General features: G+C 38.4%; 1 protein-coding gene across 1 annotated transcript; it reads left to right on the forward strand.

Annotated features, from left to right (window-relative positions):
- Nucleotides 1–681: 681 nt before the first annotated feature.
- Nucleotides 682–4,660, forward strand: LOC145674632 (uncharacterized). Its single transcript, XM_081744849.1, has 2 exons — nucleotides 682–2,090; nucleotides 4,657–4,660. Exons 1-2 carry the CDS (start codon nucleotides 682–684, stop codon nucleotides 4,658–4,660), a joined length of 1,413 nt encoding a protein of 470 aa, XP_081600975.1.
- Nucleotides 4,661–10,433: the final 5,773 nt, after the last annotated feature.

Below are 10,433 nucleotides of genomic sequence, written 5' to 3' on the forward strand. Positions count from 1 at the left end.
AAGAACTTAAACTGGAAGGGCACAATATCGTAAAATGTATCCGAATCAAAAACGACAATGGGTTGACCTACATGGTGCGGGTTCTCACAAACTCTCAACAGACTATCGATGAGTTACTCACCCGTGGCGCCTATATCTATAAACAACGCCATCGTGTTGAACCATCACGCACCTCCGCTCCTTTACCCATTCGCTGTGAACGGTGTCAGGTCTACGGTCAGCACTCCACTTCCCAATGTAAAAATCCGTTCAAATGTGGTTATTGTTCCGGCCCTCACCCTACAAGAAGCTGTACATATTTACAATCACCTCCAACCTGCTCCACATGTCAAGATCTTTCTCACCCTACATACAGTTACAAATGCCGATCCAAACCAGCTCCTGAACCAACAAAGCCAGAGACTGTGGCACCATTACGCATACCGGACCAAATCCAACCACCCGCCAATCCAGCTTTACAGCAACCTGTTTCTATCCATCAGCTTCTCACATTTCTTATCTTCTCGCTACAAAATATCCATCCATTCCTTTGAGATCACATCGCCCAACAAATTCAAATCGCGTCTAAGGCAATTTTCCACGCCAATATCTATCCAACATATTCCGGCAATGTCGTCTATTATCACTCAAATGTACTCGAAACAGAGGTTTAACAGCTATCCTCCCACCATTCTCTGCATTATGGCGCTCTCCTTTTTGTTTTTAAACATCCGTTCTTTACCACAGCATAAGCCGCTCTTCGAAGCACTTTTACTCGAAGAAAAAATCCATGCCTTTATCCTTAATGAGACACATCTCACACCCAGATTGTCATGCCGCATATCTCGCTTCCAACTGTTACGCCAAGATAGCACTTTCCCTGCTAGGCGAGCCAACGGGGGAGTAGCGATTGGGTTTTCACCTTCTATCCCATTTCGTAGTCACTCTGAGACTCTGTCTAATCTTCCTGAATATCTTATCATATCATTATATTATCAGGAATTGTATGTGACTGTAGCAACTATATACATCCGTCCTGGGCATGATATTCCGTTCAGCTTCTTTCAGTATATCTCCTTCCGCACATACATAATTATGACAGATGTGAATTTACATAGCCGGACACATACGCAACGGGACCGTTTTCTCAACTACATCACCAGTCATACTACTGGAGTGATGACTACTGGAAGTCTGCCACTTCCAAAACCAGCTCGTCCCGCAAGTCAGACTACTCCATATATAGTTATTGTTTTGAACAACATATTACATCGTAGCTGTGTTAACGTTCTTGATCTCATTGGTAGCGATCATACTCCAATCAAACTAGACATTCAGACTCGTGTAACTACCACTTCTCAGTCTTCTTCTCCCCGTACTGTCTATCGTTACGATAAAGCAAATTGGACAACTTACAGATCGTATCTTCAGGATCATCTTCATCATTTAAATCCACCAGCTACAGAATCAGAACTTTCTGAAACTTTGGATTCTTTAGTTAATGCTATCCATAACGCCACAGACAAATATATCCCTAAGTCAACAGTTTCGACTTTTCCATCCTCCTTACCTCCTCACTACTTACCACTGATCAAACGGTCCCGACAGTTTTATAGAGATTTTGCTGCCACTGGCAACCTTGAATCTCTTCATCATTACAGGCAGTTGCAACGAACGGTGCACAACTATCTTAAGGCTTACAAATTACGATGCTGGGTCAAAGCTTTCAACAATCTCGGCTCACTTTCACATCCCACTCAGTATTGGAAAAGATTCCGACAGCTTACAGGTCAAAATACTCGTACAAAATATCCTCTTATCGACAACAATACTCCGCTTCACACTGATACAGACAAGGCCAATGCATTTGCAAGATATCTCCAGGACATCTTTACGCCTCTCGCACCTGAAATTTCACATCGTTCTCATCCAGTCGACAAACTCAATCTGGATTCTCCTCATCTACAGCCTAATGTTAATCACACTCTGCCTGACAACAATCCTCTTACTACACCGATCTCTATATCTGACATCAATTCAGTTGTAGCTCACAGACGTAATACAGCCCCTGGCATGGATTCTATTACGTATAGACACATTAAAGAAAGTCCGTACGTAGTATTATATCTGCTTTGTCACATCTTTACCTTTATTCTTCGCACTGGCTTTGTAGCTGCTGACTGGAAAACTTCGAAAGCTCTTATGTTTCTCAAACCACATAAACCTGTTGCTTCTGTTAGCTCATACCGTCCTATTCAACTAACATCCACCTTCAGTAAAATATTGGAACGGATCATTGTCAAACGTCTTCATTCATACTTGGCACATCATGACGTCATCCCACTCGAACAAGCTGGTTTCAGACCTTCTTTTAGTATTAATGACCAATTGCTTCGCCTCTCAAATTCCATATCTAATCATTTTAACACAGGCAATCCATCCTGCTTGGTTCTGTTTGATCTCGAGAAGGCATTCGACAAGGTCTGGCATCCCGCTCTCATCTATAAACTCAAACAGCTTCGCCTGCCTATTGCTTATCTTCGATTCATCTTTAATTTTCTTAGCTGTCGACTGGCTTACGTCTGTATCAACATTAGTTTTTCATTTCCTATTTTTCTTCATTCTGGAGTTCCCCAAGGATCGGCTTTGTCGCCCTTACTATATATATATTCTATTCGTTTCCGACTTCCCAGCAATCCCAGATACTGTTAATCTCTTTCAGTATGCCGATGACACTGCACTTTCTGCGACGGTCAAAACAATTCATCAGCTTAATCTGGCTCTCCAGGATGCTATCAATGCCTTTGTTGATTGGTGCTTCCACTGGAGACTGATAATAAACCCAGCAAAAACTCAATGTATTGTATTTCTTGCCCCGAAGCATCGTTCATGTGTCCACCGCAACCCAACACTCTTAAACCTCTCTGTACAAGATGTACCTTTAAAACCTACTCGCAGTGTCAAATATCTAGGAGTAACCTTCGATCATCAACTAACCTGGACAGCACATCTGAAAGATATCTCCAAGAAGGCGTACTCTCGCCTCAATCTTCTGAAAGGTCTTGCTGGAACTACCTGGGGACTCCATACTCATACACTTCTTAACACGTACAAAGTTTTCCTCCGCCCGATTCTGACGTACGGATTTACAGCTTGGATATCTGCTCCGACCTCATACTATGACAAATTATGCATCTTGGAACGTAATGCCTTGCGAATTGCTTATCGCATCAAATTACCAAGTCCCACTCAAGATCTTTATCATGGACATACATTTCCGCATATCTTATATCATTTAGAAACATTGCGCACTAAATATATCACCCAGCACCTGTACAACAATCATCCACTTCTTCAGCAAACTTTTGACGATCATGCCCGAAGTACCTCCCCCATTGCCGCTCTGTTCCCTCCGCTCTCATTACTATTCACTTTGTACCATTACACTCTATCTCCAGACCACCCTGACATCGTCTACTACGAGCCATACACTACAGCCGCTCATCTACCTCACATATGGCCATCATATGCACAGTAACACCTTCTGTACTAACAGGGCTCCTCTGTCCTCATTGATGCCTAGCGCCGCTTCTAGGCGAGAAGATAACCAGCATTTGTTCAACTAACATAACCTATGTGTTGTAGTGAGTTTCGCACTTTTTATCATTCCACATCATATCACTTATAGTTATGGTTTTCTGCAGTTTATGTATATACCTTTCCTCATGATTATGGTTAAAGACCATAATGACTGTTAAAGTTTGAATAATAAAGTTTTCTGTACCTACCCATAGCCCAACCATTGCTTCCTGAACAGCACAATACACTAAACATCTCTTCCCCTGCAGAGGGCGTAACCGTCTTCGGGTAGTAGCTAGCGTAGGCTAGCTGGTAAAAAAAACGCTCTTAATTGGTACTGTAGCATTTTAATAGATAGATTTTTTTTTAATTTTGAACTTTAGGGTTCGTTTTACTCTCAAAGCTGCATGAGACACGGACTTACATGTTAACATGGGATCCGAACCACATTGGCTCCCATTTGAAATTGAACCCAGATACAGTTAAATGCAGTTTACGGTCAATGTATGGTAAACTATGCTATTAATTGAGTTCTTCCCAAATTTAAAAGAAAAATGAAACTTTGTTTGCTGTTGCTCCGAAAGCATACTCTCGGGATGTTAGAATAAGAAGCATTATTCTCCGTTAAATACCACTCACAGATCCTCATCTCCCAAGTTCTTAGGCTCAATCTCCTGCTAAATTCCCGTATTCCTCCCAGGCATGTCGTGGGTCAATGAAAACGTGACCCATTATCCACTGACCTACCGTGAATCACGACCCACTAGACCCACGACCCAACGTAACCCCCACAAACCATGACCCACTCCGACCCACCAATCACCATGACTCACGATAACCCACCGCCTACCAAAGCCCATCGTCATCAACTCTGACCCCACTCTCCTCTCCACTGTGTAAATAGTTTACACTTGTAACAAAATAAGGCTGTGAAATTATCCCTAATCGGAGTTTGAATTTCTACGTCAATCGCTTAAGCACTGCTCTCTTACAATAGCAGTGATTCTGATCTTTCGGATATAAGATGGTGTCATGGTTCATATTACGATGAATTTCAATTTAATTATCACATATAATTGCATCCTTGTTGAATTACAGATAATTTTCAGTGCAAAATAGGACGGAAGTTTCAAATCAAGGTAAAGTAGGCCAACGTAAAAAAAAAAAAAAAAAAAGACTGTGTAAAATTAGACTGTCCCGAAAGCCAAATGCCAAGTCAAACAACAGCCAAGTCCAGTTGCTGTTATTCAATTACAAATATCGACATTCAAAAGTTTCTGAAGTTCTTTTCTCACTTTCATCTCAGGTAAGTAACCAGAAAAACAAATGAAAAAGGAAGAAGAGGATGTCTGCAATGCACTGAGCGGAGTGGGTCGGTGTGTCAGAGTAGGTCATGATGATTCGGTGGGTCAGAGTGGGTCAGTGGATCACGATAGGTGGTGGGTCGCAGTGCGTCACATCCTGTTGACCCACGACCCACTCACAAATATTGATCCATGACCCACTGACCTACTCTATATCTGATTTTTCCCCCGAGAAAAAGAGTTGGTTATGACAAAATTAAGCTAATTTGCTTCGTACACTAAATTTTCTTTAATTTCTGAAGTATTGCCGTTTTTAAAAGCATGATTATGGTATAAACTCAAGGTCGGTTGTGCCATCTAGAGTGTAAAATTATCTCCTCCTCAAAAATCTAACGAGTGTATCCTATGCCCTACATATTATTATTGTTATTATTATTATTATTATTATTATTATTATTATTATTAATAATAATAATAATAATAATAACGCACAGGAAAATTGTCAGTAACGATTATCTTTAGTTTTTAAGGATTTTAAAGGGACGATGAGTAAATACCCCATGTTATTTAAATGATTTTTTTTAACCTATAATCTCATGTTTTAGGTACTTGGAATTGGTACAAAATCTTGAAATTCAGTATACTTGTATTCAGTATTTTCGCTAGTATTACCTAAGTAATTCAGTAAAATTAAAAATTTTCAACTTTAGAGAGATTTTATGGGGAACTGAAAAATCTTTCCCATGTTATTTATATGGAGCACCTCTTACACCCCAAAATTATTAGTCACTTCCTGAGGGTTACAACGATTAAATTTGGCATGATTGTAGTTTTCCGAGACTAACCCACAGGAAAATTGTCAAAAGTAAATATTTTTAATTTTTAGGATGTCTAAAGGGGGGATTAATAAATTCCCCTTATTATTTAAATCGGCTGTTTTGGACATAAAATTGCATGTTTTAGGTACTTGCAATTGGAATAAAAACTTGAAATTCGGTATACTTGTACGCGTTTGTTCGCGTTACCTAAGTAAATCACAAAAAAGGAAAAAAAAAATCCAAATGTTGAGTGGCTTTGTGGTTAACTGAAAAATCTTTCCCATGTTATTTATATGCGACATCTTCTATACCCTAAAATGTTTAGACGCTTCCGGCAGGATTAGAATGATGAAATTTCGTATGATTGTAGCCTTTCTAGATTAACCCACAGGAAAATTGCCAAAAGTGGATATTTTTAATTTTAAGGGGTCTAAAGGCGGATGAAGGAATTTCTACGTTATTTAAATGGGTGTTTTCTAGTCATGCAAAACCTTATCTTTTAGATAGTTGAAACAGGAAAAGAAACTTGAAATTCCATATAATTGTGGGCTTAAGAGCTGCGAGGCTGTATGCCGAGTAAACGCGGGTTTAGGAGCAAAGCTGCCAGCTGTCCAAATTCAGGAATTATTAAGAGAAATTGCATGAAATTTACTCTTGATGGAAAGGCTGATACGTAAGGGAAGTGAGGCTGGAGGCCGAGCAAACGCGGGTTTTGGGTCGGAGACCCCAGCTAGCAAAAGGTTGGTCTAAATAAACTAGAAATATAAATCACTGAACAAAAATTATTATTTATTATTTAAAAATGATAAACGTTACTTTATTCAGTGATTTGTATTTCTAGTTTAAAAGCGGAAATTTAGCTGTTATGTTGTATCGTCCTTGAATTATATAACATTTTATTAGTTTCAAGTTAATGACGTCGTTTACTTTTAAATACATTAAATGCAGTGTTGGGTAAGTTACTTGTAAAAATGTAACGCGTTACAAGTTACTTTACTTTCTCTTAAAATGTAACGCGTTAGTAACGCGTTACTTGCCTCAAAAAAGTAACTGTTACTTTAATTCGAAAGTAACGCGTTACTAACGCGTTACTTTTAGGTCCGAAACTTTGAATATGTGGAAAAATCTTATTACTCCAGTTTTCCGTACCGCTATTATTATTATTATTATTATTATTATTATTATTATTATTATTATTATTATTATTATTATTATTATTATTATTATTATTATTATTAATAATATTATTATTATTATTATTATTATTATTATTATTATTATTATTATTATTATTATTATTATTATTATTATTATAACAACACTGTGTATAAACATGAAAGATAGGCGGTTTATATATGAGTACTAAAAAAGTAGTTGATTGCCAACCTCGGTAGTTGTGAAGTCTAGGAGTAAAGGACATTGTTTATGAGCTTCTGAATTTGGGTTGAGGGTCTAGTTGAGTATTCGGGCTCGAGCCAAACATTGTTAAAAGTTATAGGGCACTGGCCAAATATCTTCAAAACTGCTCGGCCTGGGTTTAGAATTGTCAACAACTCGAGCAGATCGGCTCACAGCTCATTCACTATCGACTCAAACCGAGAAGTGAGCTGAGCCAACAACTCACCCAACCGAGTCGGCTGGAGCCCTTCGCTCAGTTGAGTCGAACCAAGCAGATTGCTTATCCCAACCAAGCCAGCTCGAGCCATCGGCTTAGTTAAGCCGAGCCGAGCTAAGCTTGTTATAAAAAATCTCCTGTAGTCTCGCTATCGAGACGAGACGAGATGCGAGCAGTGTCCCTTCTCGAGAGCAACACTAAAAGTATTCCATACTACTGCTTAGCTTACATTTCTCATGGCTTTCGCTTTCCAGTGTAATCAGCCCATGATTTCAAAACGAGTTAAAACGAGCGAGCCACTTATCAAACTCGACTCGACTCGAAACTCGACGCCAAAAACAGTGAATCGGTTCAGAACTCGACTCGAGAATATTACTTTTGACTCGACTCGAAACTCGACTTGGATTCAAGTCGAGTTTTAGCTTGACTCGTGCCCATCCCTATGCGTTAGAAAAAATGGTTGCTTATTATTATTCTGCTAAACTAATTATATAATAATAACAATGTTGCTATGTAAAATTAAAAATATAGAATATAGAGAAACATTACATTACAACTGACGAAATGAGAACACATGAACTGGGGGTGAATCAAAATTGCCAATAACTCTAAAATCGATACATGCTTTTTAAAGTTAGTTGTTCCAAACTCTATAATCAACGGGACTTTAGGATATGCAAACTGATCTAAAAGAACAACAATATTACATACCATCAACACTACATCAAGAAAGTAGGCCTGCTCATCAGAACACTGTTTATTCATATTAACTCCTTACTGAATGTCGTACATCATGGCACCCTAATTGTTGATAAATATTTCCCGCCGGGGCACCACTTTACTTTTAAATTCTGTTCAGCAGTGGCGTACTTACGATTTTGTTTCGGTGGGGCTTTGCCTGAAAATGTGAACATTCTGCAAGATATTTTATATACTTTACTATAGTAAGTAACATTTCGGGTGGCTTAAACCCGGAAGCCCCAGCCGTAAATACGCCACTGCTGTTCACCATCATCTTCAGTTTTTAAGAAAAAGTATTCTTTCAAATGTTCGAACGATAAAATATTTTCGTTCTCCATCTTTATAAAAACAACACCATTCAAAGTAAAATAGACTACCAGTACCATTGCATTCGTAGTTCACTCACTGAATGTATTGATTTGGAGCTGTCAAAATCTAAGACAAAATCTTCCAGGTGCTTGCAATCAGTACACGTGATTTCCCTGAGGCTGTCATCTTCCAAAAGCAGCAAGTAGCACTATATTTTGTTATGTAAATAAACAAATCAAATTGTATCTATGAAAATATTTGCAAGCCTACCAACGTAAAGTTCGTAAGGCGAAACGGGAAAATGCACATCGAGATTTCCCGTTCCGCCTTGCATTAAGATGAAAAGTGATAACAGGTTTTATATGCTAATTTCATTGCTAGAGGTCATAAGGCGAAATGGGAAAAGGCGAACAGTGCAGGAATTGTCGGTCACTGACATCGTTCATGCTCCATTGTTCCATTCTGAGAAATTCACTTACAGGAAAGAAACATTTGTTTCCGAAAAAATATACATATATTGTAGTTACTCATCCGAAATGTAACGCGAAAAAGTAACGCAAACTAAGGACGTTACTTAAAAATTTGTAACGCGTTACCGTTACAGTTACTTTGGAAAAATTGTAACGCGTTACTAGGAAACGTTACTTAAAGAGTAACGCGTTACAAATAACGCGTTACTTGTGTTACGTTACTTCCCAAGACTGATTAAATGTGATGTTAGGTACTTAAATTTGATGAAATGTTTAAGTTTTACGTCCCACGCTTATACTGTTTAGGCTGAAGGAGGCGGTGATTATGAGAAATGAATAAATAAAGTGGTAGAATGAAGAACGTGGAAGAAATCAGAAGAACCCTTTGATAGCCCAAGCACACGGTTTTTGTTCACTACAAAGCCCACTTAACGCGAGCTGGGATCCAATCAGAGATCCTATTCTTTACAGGAGAAACTCTACAACTGACGAGGAAGGTCCATAAACCGTGAGAGTTGAATTTTGATGAAAATTTGTGACAAGATTCAGTTCGAGTTGCTAAGTAACGTAGTAATAGTCACTCGATGCGCAAATGCTTCGTTGAGCTGCTACATCGACGCCATCTTGAAATCCTGTAGGCAATGTCCAAGAATACCCTTTTAGCACAAAAATGAAAAAGCTTTTGATATATCTGACTTCAGTATTGTAAACCAAGGTAAATCATTTATATGCGAGAGTACTTCCAGTGCATGACCGCCATCTTGAAAGGCGCCATATTGAATCGCCGTCAAATATGATAAATGGCAAGGGGGTCATGTGGGGTATCAAATAGCACTGGAATTTACTCCTAAATTCATTTCCGTAACCAAAATTTAGATATCTGTTTTCACTTCAGAATTAAGAGCCCTCTTACCCACAGGAACATGTAAAAACTGTGCGAGTTAAACTTGTGTCATGAAACACGTTCGTGCGAGCACTTGTATGATTTTAACTACTGCAGTAGTTAATGCAGTACAATAGCAACTATACCAATCAGATCTTGAGACTAGTAAGAGAAATCGTTAATTAAATTGAAATTTCTGTAGTGAAAAATGGAATATCAGCATGCTACAAGTTATACCTATTTCAAAGTGCGATGGAATAGACTGTTGGTTCATGAAACACATGCCTAATAGTACTGACAAGCAGAGAATACCAAAGGGATTGTTCGGATATATATTAGAAAAATTATATAAACTGGTACATATTAGTTGAACGACCAAAATGGTTCGGATTCCACTATAATCAGTAGGTCCACGTCTCCTTTAGCGTAGCAGGTGTGTGGGACGTTGAATTGTATCAAACCAAAAATATCTTTTAGGCAATTTTACGTGGTCCATTATAGTGTGTTAAGTTTTATTCTCTAATCTAGAAACCTTACGCATAGACCATCATTGTTGCAGAATATTGCGTTCCTTTCCAATACTTATATTTGACGACCTATAATTTACCGTGCATATTACGAAGTTAAAATACTTTAATGTATTTATTGACAGTTTCTCTAAATACAATCGATTTATTGCTGCCACATTGAACAATGAAGGAGATTTAAATTATCAGTTCACAGCCAATTCTTAGA

This window comes from Thermobia domestica, chromosome 17 (assembly GCF_964235325.1).
Source record: "Thermobia domestica chromosome 17, izTheDome1.hap1.1, whole genome shotgun sequence".
In the NCBI taxonomy this organism is placed as follows: Eukaryota; Metazoa; Arthropoda; class Insecta; order Zygentoma; family Lepismatidae; genus Thermobia; species Thermobia domestica.